At 40.4% G+C, this 25831-nt stretch overlaps 1 protein-coding gene across 9 annotated transcripts in view; it reads left to right on the forward strand.

Annotated features, from left to right (window-relative positions):
- Positions 1-25831, forward strand: part of SYBU (syntabulin) — a 70996-nt gene that overhangs the window by 26228 nt on the left and 18937 nt on the right. For 6 of the 9 annotated variants that reach the window (XM_069466073.1, XM_069466075.1, XM_069466079.1 and 3 more), the window contains one exon: positions 98-295. In XM_069466073.1, the coding sequence (XP_069322174.1) occupies positions 98-295 (198 nt within the window). Of the gene's footprint in view, positions 1-97; positions 296-2681; positions 2741-7033; positions 7035-11480; positions 11632-16510; positions 16613-25831 lie in introns of those variants that run through there. The other 3 variants (XM_069466077.1, XM_069466080.1, XM_069466081.1) reach the window with 3 other exon arrangements.

Raw genomic sequence — 25831 nt, forward strand, 5'->3', positions numbered from 1 at the left:
ACGTGTTCATGTGTGCGTGCGGTGCACTGCATGGCTTCTCTTTGCCATTGTTGATTTCCTCCTCATCATTAAACACTTACCGATTCCTGTTTTCTAGATGACACAGGCTGTCCTAGTAGCCAGTCAGTATCTCCTGTGAAGACGCCTTCAGATGCTGGAAACAGCCCCATTGGCTTTTGCCCTGGAAGTGATGAAGATTTTACCAGAAAGAAGTGCACAATTGGAATGGTTGGTGAGGGAAACATTCAGTCAGCTCGACATAAGAAGGAATCAAAGTCAGGCCTTGTGAAGCCAGGTCAGTATACTTACTCCTCATGTTTTATCAGAGCAATATGACTGGAGCAGTTTCCTATTTGAAACAAAACACCTGTATATTGAGTCAGGGATCACTAATACTGATATTCAATAATTACAAAATACTAGAAACTATGAGGTGACATGGAGGTAATTATTGCAATGAATGGAATGCCATGAGCATCAGAAAAAGTCAATTCATAGAATCTGTACTATGTAAATATTTTGTATCTCAGAAATATATATATAACTATTTACACAAATATAGTTTTAGAAAAACGAAAGTGATAACTTTAAAATAAAAGGCCATGTGCATTGGCATTGGGACATATCCTATATATTGCATTTTTTTTTTTTTTTTTTTGAGACAGAGTCTCACTCTGTTGCCCAGGCTAGAGTGAGTGCCGTGGCGTCAGCCTAGCTCACAGCAACCTCAAACTCCTGAGCTCAAGCGATCCTCCTGTCTCAGCCTCCCGAGTAGCTGGGACTACAGGCATGCACCACCATGCCCGGCTAATTTTTTCTATATATATTTTTAGCTGTCCATATAATTTCTTTCTATTTTTAGTAGAGGTGGGGTCTCGCTCTTGCTCAGGCTGGTCTCGAACTCCTGAGCTCAAACGATCCGCCCACCTCGGCCTCCCAGAGTGCTAGGATTACAGGCGTGAGCCACCGCGCCCGGCCTATTGCATTTTTTTAACATCCATAGTTATACTATACATATTTATGAGCCTGGAAAGACAGATTAATGGCTTGTTTGAGCCCTAATTCCTTACATTTGTCTTATAGTTTTTGTTTGGTGATGATGCTATTGTGCAAGGAGTTACAGACAGTTTTATTTTGATGGGGCCAAGGCTTGGTCTTGTGTCCTCTTCCATTGAATGCTGGCATCTCTGTCTGCTTTTGTTCTTCCTGAATCATCTGTGTGCACAACATATCATAGTGGATCATTCTTCAGGTCTTGCTTTGGTCAACCAAAGAGAATGTTATTTTGTTGCAGAGCAAAACTTAAACTACGTGAAAAAGAAATCCTCTATCTCCTAATGGCATCATTAGTCAGGATGAATTTGTTAATAGTCTCTCACTTTGGAATAATATGTAAAAGAAAAGGAATGATACACAATGGGGAAGTAATGACAGCCTATGGAAAGAGAAAGATGAAGATTGTACAAAGGTTGTTGAGTACCCTCAATATTTAAGAAAGAGACAGTGAGCTAAAGAATGTCATGAAATTATAGCCAAGAAATAAAACCATTACCTTGTGTACCCAAGAATCAGGACTGCACTCTTCCCTTCCTTAGCTCTATTATGTTTTTCTAAAAATTGAGATATAATTTACAGACCATAAAATTCACCCTTTTAAAGTGTACAATTCAGTAGTTTTTAGTCTATTCAAACTGTTGTGCAAACATCACCATTTTTAAATTTTATCACCCCCCCCCCAAAAGAAATCTCATACCCATTAGCAATCATTCTCTTTTCTTTCTTTCCCTCAATCCCTGGCAAACATTAATTTTCTCTGTCTCTGTAGATTTTCCCATTCTGGACATCTCAAAAAAATGGAATTACATAATACGTGGCCTTTTGTGTATGGCTTCTTTAACTTAGAATAATGTTTTCAGGGTTCACCAATGTAGCATGCATCAGAAATTCACTCCTTTTTATGGCTGAATAAAATTCCATCGTATGGCTATATCACATTTTAAAATAGGCTATTTTTTGAGCAATTTTAGATTTATAGAAAAATTGTAAGCAGAGAGTGTAGAAAGTGTCCATATACCTCCTCACTGCCACTCCCTCCAGCGTCCCCTATTATTAACATCTTACCTTAGTATGGTAATACACTACGTTTTATTTATCCAATCATCAGTTAAAGAACATTGGGGTCATTTCCACTTTTTGGCTATTATGAATGATGGCATTATGAATGTTGACATACAAGTTTTTGTGTGAACACTTTTTCACTGAGTATATACCTAGGAATGAAATTGCTGGGTCGTGTGATAACTTCTATGTTGAGCTTTTTGAGGAACTGCCAGACTGTTTTTCAAAATGACTGCTCCATTTTACATTCCTACCAGCAATGTATAAGGGTTCCAATTTCCCCATATCCTTGTTAACACTTGATATTATCTGTATTTTTGATTATAGCCATTCTAGTGATGTGAAGTGGTATCTCATTGTACTTTTTGGTTTATATTTCCCTAATGATTAATGCTGGTGGGCGTCTTTTCATGTACTTATTGAGCATTTGTGTATCTTCTTTGGAGAAATGTTCTCAATTTCCTTTTGACCTGGGAGTAAATAACCAGTAGACTTTGCTTCTCTAACATGTGAGGCGTGATTTGAAGAGCAAGAGCCCTGTCATCCTCCTTTTGTATTCCCAGCACACAGGCTCCAGGGCGTATTAGGGTTGCAATCAATGTTTGTTGGCCTCAACAGAAAGGTAGGCTATAGGATTAAGAAGATAAAATAGTACAGGGAAGAATGTCAGCTTCATGGATTGCAAAGAAAAAGTAGGTTTCATCATGAAGGTATGTAGGATTCAAATGCAACCTGAAATGATTTTATTTTTATCTCCCCTCACCCCCACCACCTCATTCTAAAGGCACTTTATGGGGTTGGCAATACAAGGAAACAGCAAGACAAGAGACAAGTGTGGTGTAGCCAGAACAAACTAAATTTAAATGAGGTAAGACTATAATTGCCCTTCCTTATTTTAATAATCACAGTAAGAGTAATCATATGCTAAAATAATACTTAAAACTCTATGTATATATACAGAATTCACGCTGACCAAGTCCCTAATCCTGCAGAAGTTACTCATTTGCTAAAGATCAGCTACTCATCTTGCTGAGAATCATTATGGTCTTAGGTCTACATGAATAAATTGCAGGGGGAAAAAAGGAAGGATAGAAGGATGGATGGAAGGAAGGAAGGAAAAATAAAACCAGATTCATGGATCTTTGAGAATCATTAAGGCTATGGACCCATACTCCAGAAGATTGCCCATATACATAAAATATCACATACTATCCCAGAGGTTTCATGGGTCTCCTTTATTAGGATTTAGGAATCCTATTTTAATGACCTTTGCCCAAAGGCAGAGCCTGAAGCAATCACTTTGTTAGCTGCTTCTGATTTAATTGCTCTTAGGCATAAATATCACCTAAACAGTCTTTACCCATTGATTTTTTTTGGTGGGTTTTTTTTTTTTTTTTTTGTATTTAGCCAAGGTAAAGGGATTCTTAAAGTTTATTTTTTAAGTTGCCTAAAATTTCCAATGCCATCACTGAAAAAAATTGGTGCTGCTTTTGAATGAGACCCAATTCTGTACAGTAAGCTCTTTGTATTTGAGAGAAATCTGCATCGTGACCTATAGTTCTCTGAACTTTTAGCAGAATAAACCTGTCAGTGTCATAAATATGAAGAGAGGAAATCCTGGAAGCGAGGCCCCTGGATGACTCCAAAATTTATAAAATGTGGAGACAAAAATCTGTTAAGACACAAGAAGATACTTCTCTCAGGTTAAAATGTTCTGCCTCCTCCATAGCTCCAAGCCACCATCTCCCCTTGAGTTCTTGATGTGTGCTCTACTTTTTTAAAGTAAATCCACTGATTAAAACCAATACCAGCTTATTAAAATAGCAAGCAATTAGGGGCTCTTTAAGTAACCTAAGCCCATTTAATTTTAGGTCCGTTGTTCTAGATTCTGGAACACTGCTGTTCACCTCAGAAAGAAGTTTTTGAAATGTCTTTTTGGTTATTAAATAAAGAGCTAACAATATTCTCTGAGTATAGGATGCAGAATGAGAACAGAAATGTGTCACAGAATGCCGGGAAGGGCTTGGAAAGGTGAGCCCAGCAAACCTGCATCTTGCCAACAGGGCCCTGTGGCACACGCAGCAGGAAAGCCCTTTCTGCATCCAGGCAGGAACTCGTTCTGGAAACTTCTTGGGGGCAGTGCACCTTCTGTCATTTTGGCTTCTATCACGTAATTCCTAGGCAGGTTTAATTAAAAATGGCCACCAAGGTGCAAAAGAAAACATTCCTACAATCCAGTTGGATAGTAGCTCTGTTTTTTCATGTTTCCCTTTTATCTGCAACTCGGCAAACCATGCAAGGCTGAATCTCTGGAGCCTAATATTGTGTGGCATAAAGTATTAAAGGTGTCCAGTGAATACTTAAATGAGAAATAGAGCGTATCCTTTGTGCAAGGGATTATGTCTAGCATGGGAGGAGAGTGGGGCAAAAATGACCTTGGTGGCATCCCTGCTTTTAGGGAGCTTATAATTAAAGGCAGAATGCTGTACAATAAATCTGGACAATAGCACAGATTGGAGGAAAGTAATGAAGGCATTTCGACTGGGAACTTTTTGAGGAATCTGGGGTGGTAATGTTCCTTCTCTGAGGTGCTCCTCCTATATTTAGTTGCAGTCAGTTTCCTGATGAGATTGTTTTTTACTGAGAAATTAAAGGCCTAATTGGGTTACCGCACTAGTACATTAAACGACATTCCTGGGCCTCCTTTAATGCTCAGTTTCCTACTTGGGGAGTATCTTAACCCCAGGAAGAAAAAGACCCAGTGTCATTGTTTCACAAATAGAAGTACTAAATCCTTTTGCCACAAGGCTAGTTGGAGAGGTGGGGAAACAATTACACAGTTTAAACAAATCTTTAGAAAATGTGAAAGGAGAAAACCACTGGCGGAGTTAAAGATGTGGGCAAAGAGCTAATGGTTAGAGTCACTATACTTTAAAAGAAATCCACATTTAGCAACTGAAATGCTGAAATCTGCATTTGAAAGATGTCACGGTATCTCATTAGCATTCAAACTAAGTATTCCCTTGTCATCAGACACCATACAGGCATTGAAATTGGAGACCTGGCCAAGCTGAACTATAATAACCCCACTACAATAGCAGAGGATTGGTTACTTAAAAAAACAACAACAACACTATTTCCCATATTCAGAGGCTTTTGCTAGAAAACTCAGAAGGCACCAGCTAGGTTAGTGATGAATCAGCACTGGTTGCCTTAATAAAGGCTCTTTCACACACAGTGGTACCGACAGAGGTTTGTGTTCTTATCATAAGCATCACCTTCACTTCAAAGTTAGTTCTGTGAAATAAAATAACAGCTAAACTGACCTGTAGTAGGACATTCTTGTAATAACTTGAGACCTGGAGGAGAGTTGAGAGCTTCTCCCAGGTTACCCATCTTGTCTTAGGGAAAGTGTGTGTGTGTGTGTGTGTGTGTGTGGAGACGGGGACACTTTCTAACCACTGGATTCGGGAGTCCAGCATACTAGGTTGAAATCTTTATATCACTATTTTATAACTGTGTGATCTTTAGCTACTTGGTTTTTTTTTCTTGAAACTTCTGTAAAATGTGTTGTTGAAAAGATTAAGTACAGTCATCCCTAGACTGTATTAGTTCCAGGACCCCCACGTGTACCAAAACCTCCGCATCCTCAGTTTTTGAAATGTCTTTTTGGTCATTAAATAAAGAGCTAACAATATTCTCTGAGTATAGGATGCAGAATGAGAACAGAAATATGTCACAGAATGCCGGGAAGGGCTTGGAAAGGTGAGCCCAGCAAACCTGCATCTTGCCAACAGGGCCCTGTGGCACACGCAGCAGGAAAGCCCTTTCTGCATCCAGGCAGCCCTCAGTCCCTCAGTCAGCCCTACAGAACCCGCCCATGTGAAAAGTTGGGCCTCCATATTCGCATTTGGTTGAAAAAAATCTATAAAGGGGACCTCTGTAGTTCCAGCCCATGTTGTTCAAAGATCAACTGTAGATTAAATTAATGAATATGAAGTACTCAGTGTAGGACCTGGCTGAAAGTAATTCCTCACTAAATGTTACTGATGGTCATTTGTAGCTCTTAAAGTAGATGTCACAAATTCCATGCACTTCACTTACAGGAAAACTCCTAAAACACTCACACAGAACTTATGTTTATATCCAGCAAAATTCTAGGAGGTCATAGTATCCCAGTTCACATAAAACGAGAGGAGTGCTTGCCATGGGAGGGACACACTGACCGGAGTATAAATTCACAGCTGGTGGCTGACCGTGAGCAGAGAGATGGGAAAATAAGAAAGAGCAGACAGAGACCCCCTAAAAAGCCTGGTGGCCTTTTAAGTGTATCAGGCCATTACCAGCTCTAAATACTTCATAGCACTTAGTGCAGTAATTGATGGGAAAACAAACCAAGTCGTTGTGATGGTGGAGTTGGCAGAAAATTGTGTGTAGAAAGGGAGAAAAATATCTTAAGTGTTTTAGAAAGATTTCCATAGAGTGGAAAGAAATTAAAATTTTAGTGTTAAAAGGGAAGATTTTGGTTGTATGGAAACTTTCTACATTCTTTGGCAAGGCATTATTTTTCTAATAGCTCACCAGTTATAAGCAAAGGGCTTCCAGCAGCAAAGCTCAGCCTCAAATATAGGCTGGAATCTACTTCAGATGCTGAAAGCCTTATGAAAATATTTGGAAGGACGTAATTGTGGGCTTGAATAACACTCTGAAACTTGATTTTTTTTTTTTTTTTAGTTAATGGTTATTGAGCACTGACTGTCTCAAGCAAAATTCCAAGTACCTAACTCGTTTAATCCTAACATCAGTATGAGAAAGGGATATCATTATCTTCTATTTCACAGGTAGGAACACTGAGGCATAGAGAAGTGAAGTAACTCATCCAAGGTCACACAGCTTAGAAATGGCTTTTAAACAGGGTAGCCTTGCTCCTAACTCTTAACCACTGTGACAGTTGTAAGGTCCACCTTCAAAGGAGTAATTTTAATTGCAGTAGGGAGTGTGACAATTAAGAAAGATGCATTGATATAAAACATGAATTATTTTTCTTTAATGTTTGTAGAGCCCTAAAAATTCTTGTCAATTCTAATAAATTAGCTGATACAGTCCCTACGTAGATGATGCTGGCAGTTGCTGATGACAGAATCAGTGAGCCTCAGTGTAACTTCAGTGAAGTACAGAAAGTTGAACACTCAAGGCTATTTGGATGCCCAGATCAGTAAAATAAACCATAAGGATATGAACATCAAAGGAATGTTAAGATAGTCAATGTTTTCCACTTAATCATGAACTAGTCCTTTCTTTATATGTCAAAATGTTTTATGTGCTGTCCTGCATATCAGGAATACTTTCTTAGACTTTGTCAACTTAAACAAGAGCTTTTGCATTTATACTGAAATGGATCGCTGAAGCTTTCTTTCACCCTGAGGGAAAGAACGTTCACCCAGGGTACAGCAGATAATATTTTGTGGCTGACTACTTCATAGTTTATAACTTCTCCCACACCAGTAAAATAAAGCTTAAATGTGACCAGTGGACTTAAGTGTTTATCTTTGTGGCAGGGTTACGTATTTTTTGTCATGTCTTCCTCCCATCGGTGTTTCTGATGATGCCCCCAATCAATGTAATGGTGCCAAATGGTCCTTTAATGGTTTTTCACTAAGAATTAGTGAACTCTAATCCTCTTCTCCCCAAAGGTAACTGCCATCCAAATCCTGGGTCTATTAGGATTTATTGCATACACAGTGTTCTTAGCCACTGATTTGGGGGCCTGCCAAATGCTTACTGAGAACTCTAATGTGTTGAGAAGGAAGCATTATAGATCTCTCAGAAGTAGCGGAAGCTCCAGCAGACCAGACATCCACCATTGAACATATTTATCAATTGTCAGCATTAACAGAAATAAACCCAGGAACTTCTTTTATGCGCAGACTTCTAATCCAGAGTTGTAAATCATGCAGATATATGCGTTAGGTTGGGCTTTTTAATTTTTTTCTAATTGAGGAGAGATTACTGAACAGACTGCCAAGGTATGTACATGGTTGAGGGGATCCAACAAGGACTGGTGAAATACAGGGTGCTGGAGGCAGCTTGGAGCCATACCCGCATCCTGAAGGAGCAAGAGGAGGATGGAGTTACCCAGAACCCAGAGGGAAAGAGCTCTGAGGCTGCCTGTGAAGGAACTGTGGGCTTTGGCAGAGGAATGCAGCCACTGGCGGGGAAGGAGCCAGAGGGATAAATATCCGGACCTCACTGTCGTCGTTGCTGGTACAATTTGTTGTGTCGTGTTCTGGTGGACTGCAAGGGTTATTTACAAAAAGTTACGTGTTATACAACTTAGTGTATTCACTCGGGTAATTCAGTAAGTTAAATTTTCTACCCCCTTAGCCTGTATCTGATAGCAGCTAAGGGGCACCAGTATGCTACACAAAGGCTGGCCGTGAGTAAGTGGGGGAGTAGCACTGCTGTGATGGGCTTACATGCCAAGATGCGTACGCTAGAATGTTTGCAGCATTGCAAGAAGGGGACCGCTATGTAAGAGTCTAAAAAAAGGGAACCCTCACTTCGCTGTGTAATCAAGCAGAGGTTTCTGCTAAACGTAGATCTGAATTCTGGCTGTACATTTACTAGCTTTCATTCATTCGTTCAACAAATATTTATTAAGCGTTGACTCTGTGCTGACACAGTTGTTCTAAGCATTAAGGATAGAGGAGTGAAAAAACAAACAAGATGCCTACCATTAGGTGGGGAGATGGCTGATGCAAAAGTAAACAAGCAACATAAATTCAGATAGTGACAAGTAAAACAAGGTAGTGTAATAGAGAGAGACAGGGGATGGGCAGAGGAGTGTCTGGGGAGATGACATTTGAGCTGAGAATTCAGCATATTCCTTCACAGCTTGGGGAGGGTTGAGGAGGAGCGCAAGCAGTAGGCAGAGCAATGGGTGAGGAAGGGAAAGAGTGGTAGCAGATGAAGTCTGTGTTACAGTCATGGGAAACCGTTGGAGGCTTTTAAGAAGAGAAAAGATTAGATTTATGTGTTTGGGAGCTCTCTGGCTGCTTGGTGGAGCCTGGATTATTAAGAGGTGAAAGTGGACACTAAATTTAGATGGTTTAGCCTAGGAGAGAGGCAGTGGAAACAGAAAAGGATAAGGATACAGTATATATCACACAATATAAAATCCCCTTATTTTCCTGATGACATTTAAAAAAGTTTTATTTGCTAACTCCAGTAAATCTTTAGAGATGTGGGTGCATTAGTCAATGTTCAATGGCTTTTAAATTTATTATTTTAGTTAAGTGTATTTATATTCTATTAATTTTGAAACATTACTTTTTTATTCATATTTCATTTTAAAATTTTATTTGGTCTTTCTCATCTCTGGAGCTACTTTTTAACTCATCTGCTTTTTCCAGAGCAGATCATCTTCACTTCCACACCCTTTGTGGGAGATAAAGCAATTTTGAATTCATGTCTGGTGCTCTCATTGGACCCTTTGTCAAGCCTACAAATACTGTGAGGCTATGGGTTTAGTTACTGTAACAAAGAGACGCCAAAATACAGAGGTTAAAACTAGACACACGTTTATTTGTGTATTGCAAAGTAGCACCTGGGTATTTTGGTGATCCAAGCTGATAGGCAGCTATGCCACTGAAACACTTGGCTTCCCCTGGTGGAACCAAGTTGGCTGTCATCTGCCAGGCAGAAGCAAGAGGGAAGGGATGGGGAGAGGGCACTCAGTCAGTCATTTTAGGGTCAGGATGGAGAAGTGGCATATGTCATTTCTAATTATATCTTAGGGTATCTAAGTCAAATAGGCACCTGTTATTATGGGAAAAGGGGAGAATGGAAGTGAACATCAGTGAAAAACTAGCAGGCTGTCACAACGTCCACTGTATAGCATGGGGAGAGCTGGTTTTTCTGTTGTCCTGCGGTTGTATATGAATGTCCTTCACTATCCAAAGCTCTTCAGTTCCTGAGTTCAGATAGCAAGGAATATAGGTTTTTGATCACTACAACTTAGCCACTGACTGTATTACAATTTAAAGTGATCGATACAAGGCCGGAGGGGTCATACCATAGGAATAATTACAAAATATGTTTTTGAATTTCTTTGTCTCCTTCATTTTAAACAATCCCATCAGTTGACCTCTGAAGGCAGCCAAAACAAGCACTGATTGAGGCCAATTCAGATGGATGTGTCTTTCTCAAATGGCACTTTTGGTTCAAAGAAGGTGCTTAGGAGAGAGCCCTATAATAACAGTCTCTGGAAAGACTCTAGCGTAAGGGGGTTTCTTCTTTTCTGAGAGGTAATTGCAGGGGAGGTACCTCATCTTGTATTTAGACATTAAGACAGAGTGGACCAGCTCACCTGCAGAGCAGGAGAGGGAAGGGAGTTAGTGGAGGAGGAGTTTATTTGGTGATGTAAGGAAATGTTCTCTCTTTTTCTTTAACTGTGATATGGGGAGATAATTAATACTTAGCTTTTTCATGTTGCTGTGAGAATCAAAAGATGTTAGGTATAAAGCAGAGTCGACACTGAGAGGTAATCATGCACATCCTCTATCTTTGCAAAAATCAGTGTCAGCATTTGGCAGGGGGCTATGTTCATAGTGACAACATTTGCCTGGCATACAGGATGTGCTTAATAAATGTTCACTTTCATTATTGTTATAAATGGGAAATGAAGAAAGTTTACAAATAGCACAACTTTAAGGCATTTTAATGTCTATACACCATCTCATCCACATTAGTCCTATTTTATTATGGATGCCTCCGTAGTAATAATTATTCTGATATAATGAAGAACTTTGATGTAAGCTTAATAAACATATTTTCTCTGAACAGGCTCCTATTTGGAAGGAATATGCCTATAGCTGTCCCAGAGAGCCCTAGAGTTCATTTTCTCCCCTCCAAACAACCAGTCTCCTCTGTTCCTCTCTCCCAGGCAGTGCAGTGAAGTGTCTTGCATATTTAAATAGCTGGAATCCATGGAGGACACCAAGCATTTTCCTCAAAATGTCACATATTTGCCATTAAATTTAGGCCTGTGTGGGGCTTTAATGTAAATTCTTGCTTGCCCATTGGGATCATATAATCAACGTGGAAAGATTCTGCATGTTTTGTCCCAATATTGTCAAAGGATTAGCCTCAACTGTTGTGTAGGCATTTACTTCTATTTGACAATTTGGTATTTCTTCAAATGCTTTGTGTCCATTCATGAGGGCGATGGTTTCATTTGAAATGCTGCAGTCACCAGGGAGAAGGCCCTGAGCTCTTCCCTGATAGGCTGGCCTTCCCTCTGCCTCCTGTTGCTATGGTGCCCAGCAGAGTAACTTCCTTGCCCTGCACATGCAGGAGGCTCGGTCTCCATGGATACCCCACTCTGAGACTGTACTCTACTGAGAGATGAGCTGCACACACTGTATTTCTGCAAAAGACATACCCCAGCTTGTGGTGGGAAGCTGTTTGCAGAGGCAGTGTTTGCCATGAAAGTCTACGAAGCTTACCTTCTAAGTAAGTAGTATTAGTCACAGTAAGTAAATGATTATATTGGATCACATAGTCTATGCTGTATGTTTGTGTGTATGTGTGTGTTATAAGTTGTGAAAGGCCAAAAATGTAGCCAAAAAACAAGTTTTCATCTCCACTTCTCAGATATTCTGGCTGCAAGGTCTAAAACCAAACTTTAAAAAAATACACACATATATTGTTTTCAGTACTCCTTATCATTTGTGAGTCTGTTTGTGTAATTCCAATGCCAAAATGAGAAAGATTGCAAATGAACGGTTACATTTTAGAATGCTCTTCTAACTCTGAGCGTTGCACGTTGCATTTGTTGATGCAAAGCCTGGCCTTACCAGTGGCGTGCTGTGGGAATAGACGAGCACAGCCACAATTAATGCTAATTGGCACTGCACATAGTTTGCAATGGGCCTCTGTGTAGGCTGAGACGCAGTGTATTTATTATCAAGAGAGAGCCTGCTCATGTGATTAGGAAAGAGAATACCCGCCTGCTCACCATGAAAATTATTCAAAGCACATCTCTCTGACCTGTTTTCATTTAATTTTCTCATATGGCATCTGGTAGAAATTCTGCAACTCTTCATGTCCATGGAATTGGAATATGTATTTGTTTTATTTTTAATTTTTTTAGAGAGGGTCTTGTTCTGTTGCCTGGGCTAGAGTGCAGTGGCATCATCATAGCTCACTGCAACCTCAAACCCCTAGGCTCCAGCAGTCCTCCTGCTTCAGCCTCCCAAGTAGCTGGGACTACAGGCATGTGCCATCCCACTTGCTAATTTTTTTATTTTTTAAGGAGACAGACTCTTGCCATTTCCCAGGCTGATCTTGAACTCCTGGCCTCAAATGATCCTGATGCTTCAGCTCCCAAAATGCTATGATTACAAGCATGAGCCACCGAGCCCAGCCTGGAATATTTTTTATTAACTGATTTGACCTAACACTTCCTTTTTACTGTACATTCCAAGAGCATAAGGGTTGGGTTTGCAGTGTTGTAAAACATATGAGTCATCTGAAAGCTCTTTTCCTCTGCTAGGCAAATGATTAATGCCTATGGTGTTAAAATAAATTAGTAGGAACAAAAGAAAGAATATGCATATGATAACTCCAACTCTAGTTCAATAACTTTAAAAATTTATAAAATTAAGATTTTTAGACTTAGAATCTTGTAGAAAGCTGGCATCTAGCAACTATAACCAAAAATCAAAACAGACACTCTATTGGTATAAGAAAGATTCATTTTTAATCATATGAAACAGTGAGCACAGAGTGTTATGCTAGATTGTAAATTTATTTTCTGCATTCACGACTATTCAGGCAAAGGACAAACTGTTTTGATGTCATCTTTTCCAACGGTTAGTCATGGCTCAATTTTAATTGCCCCAAATGGTGAAAAGGTACCACCTTTTGTGAATGGGAACGTACTGAGCACTACTCTGTCCTTGACTTTGTCACTGGGTTCAAGCTTTAGGTCATTGCCTTAATATTTTATAAATATAATTTCTGTCAGTAGTTGAAGCAGCAGACAAAAATGGGTGCATGATAAATTCTGTAGAGATCATAATTTTGGTGACCTGAAAACTATGCCGATGACACTTTCTCCTAAATTTTTTATTGTATTTAATAGTACAAGGCCCCCTATCTCTTCCTCAATGTGTCTGCAATGAATTCTTCTGCCCATTTCTGAAAACCCATCATACTGTGGGACTTTTTGGTCAACCTCAACATATCTGAATCTCCTCTGTAAAACCATTCTCTCATCTGTATGGTGGCTGTAATAGGAGTACCTATCATGTAAGGCTGTTGTGAAAATGCAATGACAAAATCAATAGCACGTGGCATACAAGAAATACTAGCTGCTCTTATGATTACTATAAGTATCATCGTCATCATTTTTAATACCCAATAGTCAGGACAGGCATTAGCTAGCAGCTTGAGCAATGCTTTTGTTCGATTCCATTCAGTCTATCAAATTTCTTGTCAAATACTTACTAAGAACCTACCATGTGCTTGGCATTTTGGTAGGAATTATGGGATTTAATGTACATGAAAATGTAGCTAACAAGGAGTGAAATATGTAGTAGGTTTTTTTTTTTCTTTTCAAACGTGTGGTTTTATGTTTTGCTAAATGGTTACACATATACATAATAAAATGTTTGCCAATTAATTTTGTTGCTACTAACACAATGGATATGTATGATAAAAAAAAAAATGCTAGGCCATAGCATAAGTCTAGTTAGTACTTAGAACTTGAATTTAAAATGTGACAATGAAAATCTGGGTTCAAATATTAAGTTCATTTCCTTTCCTGAAAGGATTTCCATTCAGAGTGCAGTAAATGACTTACTTTGAAAAAAGAACAATTTTGCATTAAGTTGAAAGTTTGGGGAATGATAGGAAAGGAGGAGATGGGAAATGATTGATTAATCTGTATAAAAATAGGCCCCATGCTGGGAATTTTCCTTTTGCACTAATCCTGTATGACATCTGAGCCAAAAAAAATTATATAAAACCAATGCCATATGTGCAGGGCCTACTGGTGCTTATTTTAAAATGCATGAAGAGTTGACCCAGATTATGTTTTGCAGCTTTATTTTTATTTTAATGTCACTTTAATTTCCACTTCTTTTTGGCATATGCTCTTCTTTCCATCTGTTTTCCCTGGAAAGAAGGTGGCATGTGCAACAAGGATGATACCAACTCACTTGAATGGGAAAAGGGGGACATTTGTAGGATGTGGTTTAAAAACCTTGAGAGGTTGGGAACTTAGAATCAATGTATGTCCGTACATGCTGAATTTATTTTGCTAAACATAATTTGACATGTAGTTTCACTCAAATGACCTAGCTAGAATAAGTCTTCTATTGTAAGGTTTCAGGGCAAAAATTAGATCCTGAGCAACATCCCCACCAGCATAGTGACCTTTTACTTATATTCTTCTAGGCTGTGACCAAAATAATGCCCTACTTTCTTTCCCATTGTTATTGGTCATGCATGTGCATGCTGTGATGGTGCGCACTTTGTCAAGTGTTTGTTAGGTACTTGGTGCTGCTGATTTGTGGGTCATATCTGGGGAGCTTTTTGAGATCTCAGTTGACAGTTCTATTTTTTGCAGCCTTTTTCATTAGGGGAGTTTGTGGGGCCATTTCAGAGGAAGGGATGCTTGCTTGTCTTGTGTGGTGGCAACATTATTCAGGGAAACTGGATCTTCCTGAGTCTTTGGCTTCTTGTACTCACCTCTGAGGCTGAGATAGGCGGGCTCTGCAAACCTCTGCCAAGAAGATCTGATTTCTTACTGAGACTACTGCCAGCTTGACTGTTCTCGAGAGATGGAGGCTATGCCTGAACCTGATACTGGCTTACTGCCTGACATCCAATGCTTTCCCCTCAAAGTTAGTGGAAGAAGTGAAAGATCCAAGCTACAGGCTTAGAAGCACTAGTGCAAACGGAGCGATGGTTTAGGATCTGCAGATTGCGCCTCCTGTACTGCCAAGCCCAGAGAACCAGGGACAGTAAAGAGGTTTTGCCCATGCAAAACTGGGTGATTCTTGAATTTTGGATAGGATTCTCCAATTTAGCATTTCCACCCTTCCTTTTCTCATCAGTCTCAGCCACCATTTAACAGAACAGAACCCAGTGATGCTACTCATTTGTTTTTTCAACAAATGTTTATTGATATGCTAGGCAGTGACAGGCAGTGGGATACAACTGTAAGTTAGGGGATCCCCATATATTGTGATATGTTTCTGGGGAAAGTACAGGGTCTCATGATAACCCAGAGGACCATGTAAATGTAACTCAGACCTGGAGGAGACTTGAATGTTACATGCAGCTGTTACTAACTTAAGTACTACGTATGCCCTTAGAGATGTTTTTTTTAAAAAAAAAATTTATGATTATGGTCACCATGTTATATTTAATAATTGTTTTTTAGCTGGATCCTTCCTCTGCTAGGATATGAACCTCTCTAGGACTAGGACCATATTTTCTTTCTTTCTTATAATCATTTTATTATCTTTTGTTTTAAATTTTTTTTGCTGCTTCCCTTATTTCTTTTTAAATATTATATATAATGTGATGCACAGGAAGAATGCATATGATGTATATGCGAGCCAGGTAGCATAATAAAGCCACCACTTTGATCGTACCTTGCACTTTAAGAATTACTGCTGAAGCTGCCTGCGGGCTCCTCCCAGATCCCATTCTCTGCCTCCCTCGGGTACACTGTACTGAAATGTATGTTTTATCCTTTCCTTGCACTTTAAAAATAATTTTACCATCTTAAATATGTGTCCCTTAAAGTATATTGAAACACAAGGGTAAATTTTTAAAGTCCTGCAGCCATGTTTTCTTTGCCCTTGTGTTCTCCATCATTAGCACAATACCTAGAACTTAGTAGGTCCTCAATAGATGTTTGTGACCAAACGGACATGACAGAGCCTGGAAGACATTTTTGTGGTTCTGTGTACCAAGGTGGTATTGAAACTCAACTTTATCAAGCTTGTTCCTTTTGAGCCTTGTTAGTTTTGTCTTGTCAGGGTGCTTGTAAATGTAAGGTACAGAGGATTAAATCATAGCTACATAGGATTTAATTCTTTGGGGGCCTTTTTAAACTGCCCTTTCCAAAGCCTACTTATTCTCTTTACTGCCATGCAGACACTCCTGAGTGGTCCTCAGGAGAGTGGCCTTGATTTTTTTGTAATGCTGTTTTGCTTTTCCATTCCATTTTGGTTTTTCACAGAACACTGTGGGAGGGCAGGGAGAGGGGTATAGAAAGTAGAGAACATTGAGTACACTTGAATTTAAAAGTTAAATTGGGGGGGAGATGGGGCAAAGTAGCTGGGCAAGTGAAGGGTTGGCCTGGGAACACACACTTTGTGCCAGATGTCACTGAGGGTGAGATCCTGGGGACAGTTCCATTAAATGAGCCCACAGAAATGCAGAGCATAATTTGTGTGCGGCGCACAGTCTAATCGTGAGTATGCTGCATTCTTTTTAAGTGTTATAAAGCACTCCAGGACTAGTAGAAAACTTTTTTGGAAGGAAAGAGGAGGGGGTGGCATTCAAAAACATTTTGTTCAGAAGCTGGAGAGTTGGAACAATTTTCAGTTGACAACAATGGCGTGAGTAAAATGCTGGGGCTTGCTGCTGGGGGTGGACACCTTGCCTCTCCTCACTTGCGCGCCAGCTCTACAAGGAAGCTGGAAGTGGGAATGAGGCGTCCCAGGTGCATGCCTCCTCCCGGGGCAGGTGCTGGGCTCCCAGGACAGGAATGCAGGCGCCGTTCCACCTGCTTTCCTCTGAACTCATCCCCTGATCCAGAAACTTCTCTGTGGTGCTGCCAGGACTCCTGGAAACATTTCCATGTGACTCCATTATCTTGTCTTTCCCTTTCTCACTTTAGTTCCTTGAACATGTGGCAGAATGAAAACAAACTTCACTAGGCCATTTGCTTTTGTTCTCATACTCTGTACGGATGCCAGACATTGCCAGAATTTATATAACTTGTTTGTTTTATTTTATTAACATTTGTGCTTATAGAAAAATTTGGATTAAAGATTACACAGGGGTAAATCTAGTGTGGATCTTAAAGCTCAGATCTCAATCCATTCTAATCAGGTTATTCAATATTCCAGAAATTCTTCAGGCAATATGAAAGACATTTTTTTCTTTTCCTTTGGTTGAGATAATTCTCTTTTGTTTGCTTTTCTGCTCTTTGGTTGTGCAGAAAACATCCATATCTCCATTTGATTGTTCTTTTACGTGGGTAGCACTGCAGCCAAGTGTGAAGCATAAGATAAAGGTGTTTCTTAATATTTAACTTACTTTGTACTTTACTTGTTTTAAATCGTTTTGTTGCCCTGGAGATTTAAATGATTTTGAACCTATGCAGTTAATTTTTGAACCTAAGAGCTATACGGAAAGGGACTCCTCCTTCAGGGCTCTTTCCCCCTTACCATGTAACCATGTCCAAATTGTGATAGTCACTTGAATTGCCCTCCAATCTCTCCTCCAGAAATTGCTGTCACAGTGTCTTCATAAAACATCATTCTGTTCCTGTTACCACCCCATTCAAACCTTGTCACGCTCCCTCTTGCCTTCAAAATATCATGGTTCCCCCCTACCTGTAGAATAGCTTTCATGTTTTTCAACTCTTTAGCTACAACTCACCTTCTTTGGCAACATTTTCTCATCTGATTGCTATACTCCAAATGAGGGATTCAGTATATACTAAACCTGCCTTGTGTTTTTCTTCCTCCATGTATATTAGTTCGTCTGTGCTTTTCGCCTGCCACACCCTCAGCATGTGTTCATAGCCTCCCTGGTGTTCCAGGGTCGTCTCAAGTGGCATCTCTTCCATGACACATCCCCCTGCCCTCTTACCCTCACCCAGCTAAGAGGATTCCATCCTCCTCTGGGTTCCCTGAGTGCCCTTCATTGTGCTCTGTCTGCCTTGTGTCCTCTTTGTTTGTCTGTCTAGTCCAGCTCCTGTTGGAAGGGTCTTAAACAATGAAACCATTTCTCCATGTCTCCCCCCACCCCCATCCAGTGCCTTAGGAGGTGAAAAACTCAACACATAATGAAATGGTCCAAATTGAATGCTGTCATCTTGGTTTCTTGTTCTTAGATCTTTGTGAATTCTGATCATGAGATATCAAGCAGGGTGGAGTCAGACTAGCCAGCTCTGCTCTTCCCTAGCTCTGTGACTCGGGGCAAGCCTCATCACCACTCAGACCTTCAGTTTGCTTGTCTTTATCGCGGATGTCTTTGGGAGGAAGGATTAAAGGAAATAGCAGATGGAGAGTTCTTGACAGAGTAGGCTCTGAGTACACAGTGGTTAGTAGCATTATCATCTGACTCTGTCATTCGTTTGTATTAGTTATCCCTTCAAGGGTTGTGTAATCAGGAGTCTGCCATCAACACCCTGCAGTCCAGGTTTTCATTCATGTCATTAATAAAGCATGTTAAATAGGATAAGGGTGAGGACAGAGCCAGGTGACGGGTTACTAGAGATTCCCTGGAGGGTGACAGGCAGTCCATTTGTCAACATCCCTGGGGTACTGAACTATGCTATCACCCAGTGCACACATGTCAACCTTGTTCATAAGAGTATCCTAAATGTTTACACTAAATGTCTGCTGAACTCCAGATATGTGAATTATGTGGCAATCGTAACTGTCAGAAAAGGAAGTGGGAATTGTTTTTCATATCTGGTTCTCAGTGAACTCTTTCTGGCTCCTTCTCGCCTTATTTTTAAGGGACCTTGTTTATAATTTTACTGGAGATCAACACAAATTTAGCAGTTTGTGCTTCTCAGAATTATCTTTTCTCTGCATTAATGATGCACATACTCTTTGCCCATTTTCAACCTGCTACCTCACTTCCTTTGTAATTTCTCAAAAATTAGTGATACTGTTTCTACAATCGTATCTGTGAGTTCTTTCAATAACTTTCTTCCCTCATTCATTAAATATTCTTCTGAGTCTACCATATGCCAGCCACTGTGCTTGGCTCTGGGGATACAATGATGAACAAGGCAGAGGTCTTCCCAGTCTGCATGGTTTTTGGGTGCTAGTATCTGGAGCTGAAATTGTGAGTTTTAAGAAATTTGGGCATGTGGGATGGAAGTAAGACTGGAGGGAATATTTTGGTTCTAATTGTAAATAACACCAACCTGTCAATCCAACCTAAAGGGCAAAGTAGGAGAAAGAGGAAGGTAGCTTGGTCCAAACCCCTTCCAAGGAGCCATAGCTGAATGCCAAGGGTGGAGGAACCTTTAATGCTGTGAAATCTTTCAAGGCAATGGCACCTACTATGTGCTAAATCCTGCACTAGACACTGGATACAAAGATGGACACACCCTTAAGGAGCTGATAAGCATACTGGAAAATGTGTTAAGGCAAACAGGCAATTTCATTGCAATGTGATAAATGCTTGTTAAATTCTGGGTGGGGTGAGACTATAAAAGAGGGCCACCTAATCACTTCCTGAAGGAAGTCAAGGTTAAAGTTCAAGGCCAGACTGAGACCTGAAGAACAGGTAGTTAGCCAGGCCAGAGGACAGGAAAATAATCCAGGTAGAAGGGACGGCGTGAGTGAAAACTGTGAGTCTAGTGTCTATGGTGCCACCTTCAGGAAATAGTGAGTGGTTCCACTGTCGGGGGCCATGGCAGGGGGCAGGCTGGAGAGATTAGGAAGGGCTTGTAAATCATGCTAAGGAGTTTGGACTTTATCTTATGGGCACAGGATGTCATTGAAGGGTTTCAACAAAGGAATCACCTAATGAGATTTATGCTCCGGAGCAGTGTGGAAGGCACAGCGCTCAGGGCCACAGCGAGCAGCTGAGCCCAGTGTGAGGCTGTTCCGGTAATTCCTGGCGAGAAACGATGACGGCCTCAGGGGGAGCATTCAGGATGGGAAAGAATGGACAGATCACGGAGTTACTAAACAGATTTGAAAACAGGAACCATTTATTTTATTGTAGTGGTTTCACAACTTTACATAAAAGATCACCTGGGCAATTTGTAAAAATGTGGATTATGGGACTGACTGGAAGAAATTTTATTCAGTAGATCTGGAGTCTGAGTCAAGAATCTGTATTTTTAACAAATAGTCCAGGTATACTGGACCTCTAGGTGGTCCAGGTGGTCCTCAGACCACACTGTGACAAAACCCTATCAATGTGATGTTTAAAATGGCAGTACTTCTTTTAAATATATTTATGTTAACTTCTTGCTTAAGAATGAAGATTCAGTCCTGCTATCTTTGTTGAAGGCAGGTGAATGGCTCAGCCCCCAGGGTTACTGTGCAGGGGCAGCCTCTCCCTGCTGGCGTGGCCTGTGCTCACTAATTGCTCTCCCGTAGGGGACACAGAGCAGAGTGGTGATGATCCTGCTAAGACCCCCTGCTGCAGATTGTTTACAAATGTATTTTCAAGGGTTTCAGCATGCTCTTTGCAAGGACAAGCAAACACACACTTCTAGGGGAAAATTAAAAAATTTCCCCAACGCTTCAAGTTCCACGCAGGTGTGCTTTCTTAGTGTTTAAGGCATATTTTGATTCATTTATTACTGAGGTGTGTCAGAGCCCAGCTTCACCATTTACTCTGTGACCTTGAGCAAGTTACCTGTTGTCTCCTTTCCTTGTCTGTGAAGTGGGAATAATAATTGTACCTTTCATAGGCGCGATGTGTGAGGATTAAATGAGAACCCACGTAAAGCACTCTGAACAGCGTGTGAACGGAGCAAGCCATTTGTAGCCATTCCCGAGAGAAGCCTCTGTAATAAACATCACTTGTGTTACAGTTTAGTAATTTAATAAACATTTTTCCTTCTTATTTAGGTCACACTACTTTAAAAAAAAAGTCTGTGGTGCCCATATGCAAGAATTCTGAGAGAAACTTAGTGTTTGGCAGCATACATACAAAACATGAATAAGTAGGCAAATAATGAGTATTTACTGTACACTGATAGTATACTGTCCACATTATGACATTTAATTCTCACAACAATTCTACGCAATAGGCACTCGTTTTATCCCTTTTAGAGTAAGGAAACGGAGGCATAGAGAGGTTAAGCGATGGCCTGAGGTAACACTGTCATTAATGAAAGAACAGATATTTGAACCCTGGACCAGCTGATGCTAGAAACTGCTCTTAACTACAGCTGTTAAATACGTATTGTCAATTACACGAAGCGTGGTTAGTACCACTCAGTATTATGACAGTTAAGCAGTTCACTCATTTTTGATGTGAAGTATGGGAAAATGGTTCCCAAAATATATACTAGGTTGTATATCTATGTTTTGCATTGCAGTCAAGCAGGCTGCTCTTCCTGTCTCAGGTGCAGCCATTCAGGTAGCTGCTCTGTGGGATCTCAGGCCCAGGGGTGTCCCAGGGCAGTGGTTCTCAAGCTTTAGTATTCATATACCTGGAAGGCTGATTAAAACCCACATTACTGGGTCGTGCCCCTACCTGTAAGTTAGTTAACCTTAGAAAATGTCCTCTCTGCTCCTGAACTCACCATTCATCTCTCATTCCTCTAAGAAAGTGGTTCTCAAAGTGTGCTCCCAAACCGGCACCATCAGCATCAGCTGGGAACATGTTTCTTATTCACTGAGGATGGTTTAAAATCTATCCCAGAATTACCTGACCTGCTCCACAGACCAAGTTATGTAACTTCACAAGGACATTTCAAAGTGACAAATTACAACCTATAACATGTAGACATTTAGATGAAACTCAAAAGACAGAAAACTTTACTTTGGCTTTAACATTTCTAAAGCAGGGTAGTTGCTTTCTAATATAGAGACTTTTACACAGTGGCTTCTCCTTCTCCAAAACAGTGGAGGCTGGTTTAGAAGATAGTTCTCTCACTTGTGACTCAAACACGGTGTTTGGCCTTGGAACTAGGGACAAGTTGTGAGCTGCATTAAACACCAGCACATACTTTCAAGGAAGCCTCCACCTGTCTCTCTTCCTCCCTACCCTGGGACAAGTGTTTTCTCCTTCAGTGAAGGTATATACTTAATCCAGTAACCCTGGGTCAGCTTCTCATGTTCATGGGCTCATCTCCTTGCCAGGGTTAAGGGACAGCGTCATGTAGTGACCTAAGCCAAGCCCAACTGGGCATCAGGTAATTCCTGATCTTTCAGGGCTGCTCAGGGTGAGAACTACAGTAAGACAAAGAAAGGGTCACCTTAGGCATGTTGGACCCTAAAATTTGGATAAGGTAAAGCAGAGATTCTAGTTTTACTTTTAACTCTTGATTCCCCATAATGAGAGGGAAAGGGGTATACAAACAAATCTGTAAGGACAGATGATCCACAGGGCATTTATTTTTGTCTGTGAAATATATTACTATTTTTCTCTTGATTTTTTTCCTTAGGGATACTTGTGCCTCTTGAAATGCAAATAAATGTTTAACAGAATGTAAAATCTAGCTAAATAAGTAACTGGAATAAATTCAATTCATTTTCTTATCATTAGAATAAAGAAATAAATTATGGTATAAATTACACACTGGAATATTTTATAGCAGCCAAATGAATGCACTACACCATATGGAGAATTTTAGTAATATAATGTGGAGTGAAAATTGTCCCAAAAGCTTATATACATCATGATAACCTATTTCTTTTAAAAAGGTAAATAAAACAGAAAATCAAAAATTCTGCTTTTTAGGAAATTTTTGGAAAGCCAAACATTCTGCTTTTTTCACCATACAGATGTGATAAAAGCAAGGAAATGGTGAACAGAGGATTAGAAGAGGAAGGACCAAAGAGGTAGATGTAAGTTAGTGTCAGCATTCTCATTTTTGTCATGGGCAGTGGTTTCTTCATTAATTATAATACTAAACATAAATAAACAAAATATATGTCACACTAAATAGAGCAGTCAATTAATAAATATATATAGTCTTGCATAGATCAATGATGAGAGTACATCAAGAACCAAGGATTATATTAATCCATTTCTATGCATCTGAGACTCGATTTAAAAAAAGAAAAAAAGGAAATTGAGAAAATAGCTTTCTGGGTCACTGGAAAAATAATGAAATGTCATTCTCCTACAGAAAAATAGTTCCCGTGCTTAGTTTCATACAGCACTCTCTGCCTGCCACTTCCTCCCCTCTCTCCTGTCAGTTGGTCCAGCTTATAAATGGACACCACCAAGGGAGGGTGTCAGTAGACCATTAGGAGTTGTCAGAGGAGTCACTTCAGACAGAATTGTGGCTGTAGTATCACGGGGGTAGGAAAAACGTGTTTCCTTTTCTTTGCTATCCACCTCTCTGAGAAAGGTAATATGTTTACATAGCAAGGTAGGAATTTGAGAAAATAAAAAAGACCTATGTGTCCAGTATGAGCAACTCTTAACTTTACCAGTCACAAATGTTGGGGCCTGTGCCTTAGAAGGGTTTTAAACTCACCTGCCTCCAAGGTGCCTTGACGGCCTCATTCCCTGCCATTGCTTCTAATTCCTCCAGTGGTACTATGTCCACACACTGTTTCCTTCACCCCAGATGCCTCTCTCCACAGATCTGCATGCTCCAGTCCTAAACAGTTGCCTCCTCCAGGAGGTCTTAATCCTTCCAGCAGGAAATAATCTTCCCCTTTGTTGACCTCTTTTAACACCTAACTGATGTCCCTCCTAAGACATTTGCCTCTTTCTGAAGGCAGGATCAGGGTCTCAACCTGACATTTTCTAGGTGTGCATAGAGCTGAGGATCACACAAATACAACCTAATGTGGAGGTACTGGCTCCCACTGTGTGTTATTCGTAATCCACAGACCCTCCAAAAAGGATCTGATAATTGGCTCCCTGGTTTTTAGTGTGCTGTCGGCCTTCTTGTGAAATTGGAGAGTTCAGTCAATACAGCTAAAGTCTGAGGATTTATTCATTGATTTATAATCAAAAGGGAGTAGGAAGAATCTTTACCACCCTCTGCCAGACCCATCTTCTGTGTGTTTTGAATCCTCTCTCTTAGCCCATACGACAGCTTCATCTCATCCCTAGTTCCCTGCTCCAAGTTCTTCTCCCTGATTTTGGCTTTTAATGTATTGGGACTCAGGTGTAATTCTAAAAGGGTGATCATAAGAAGAAGAAAAATAAAAATAATAGTGACATTTTAAAGTATGTAGAGTGCTTGCACTATATTTATATGTTTTATATGTATTACATACTCCTTACTACAGCTCTATGAAATATATATTACTATTCCCCTTCCATAGAAGAAAGTGAGGCACAGAGAAGTTAAGTTCCTTTCCCAAGTTCACTCAGCTAGTAACTGAGGCCACTAACTATATCACCTCATAAAAAGCAAAGAGAAGCAACTTCATGGAGATCGAAATGGCAAGTGAGAGAGAGGAGGTCCTTCATTAATGGATCAGGTGAAGGGACATCGGGACATTGGATGTGGAGCATGGCCGAGTCCAGTGACAGAACTCTGCTCTGTTTAAATGGAGTGAAGGTGGAGGAACGTGCTGCCGAGAAGGTCAAGGGAGTGAGCCAGCTGTGAGAGGACACATGACTTCATGTGGCTTGTGGGCTGTGACACTCCCAGTGCTGCTGCCCAGGCTGGGCAGGAACCTGTGAGTCACAGCAGATGATGGTGCGCCTTGGAGGTTGTCTCACAGTTTGGACAAAGATTGAGGAGGCAATCAAGGCTGTTAAGTCTTAAAGTCAGTTAACACATTAACTGCCATGTGAGTTGTATTTAACTCACACTAGGTTTGAGCCCGGGGCCTCGTGAAGCATATGGAACTCACACATCTCTTTACCTTGGGAGCCGCGTGGTGCGCAGGCAACTCACGCTGCCGTGCTGTAGCATACATGTTACGTGATGTGTGGTCCCCTGGGCAAAACCCTGCAGCTGGTTCGTGAAAATCTTGTTGATGTTCTTATTGTTACAATTAATATTGACAGTTCCAAAAATGTGAATTAAATGAATAGAAGTCAATAACAAATTTTTCATTAAATTAGAAAGGATTGTTTTATTTTTGAAGATTTTATTCTATTTTTGTAATAAAACACTGTGGCCCCAAGGGGGAAAAATTTTTTTTTTCTAGCGTGGCTGTCAATGTGTTAAGAAGAGCCATATTTAATTATTAATACAAAAGTGAAGTTTTAAAGAAAACACATTATTTTAGAGCCTTATTGGATGACATGGCAGTGAGGTGTAAATTATGTCATCTCTTTCCCAGCAAGGGGATGCTTTGTTCCATTCATGGTCTAGAATTGCAAGAAGACAGCACCACCTCACTGAGGTAGAGAAGATTGGAGAATGAGGTAACTCACAAAAATCCCTACCTTTCCTTCTCCCTTATATTCCGGACCTAAAATCAGAGACGTACATCCTCGCCCTGCTCTGACTTTCCAGCGTTCCTGGAGTCTCGGTCTCCAGGCTTCTCTCCCACCCCTTCAACACCTCCTTCCTCCCTTGCGAACTTCCCCTACAATGACACCCCTGCTCCATCCCCATCACCACCAGTCATACTGCTTTTCCCTGATTTAGGTTTTCCTGCCAGACAGGAGGGCAGTCACCTCCTTTTGGTTCAAGCTAGATAAACACTTCTCCTTCAATAGAAGCAGCAGGCGTTCCAGCTAGCTTTTTTAAAGGGGAAGAAATCCAGTTCAGTAAATCTGATAAGAAATTAAAGGTAAGGAATGTGTATGAGTCTGGAAAATACTTACGGGA

This window comes from Eulemur rufifrons, chromosome 3 (assembly GCF_041146395.1).
Source record: "Eulemur rufifrons isolate Redbay chromosome 3, OSU_ERuf_1, whole genome shotgun sequence".
NCBI classification, from domain to species: Eukaryota; Metazoa; Chordata; class Mammalia; order Primates; family Lemuridae; genus Eulemur; species Eulemur rufifrons.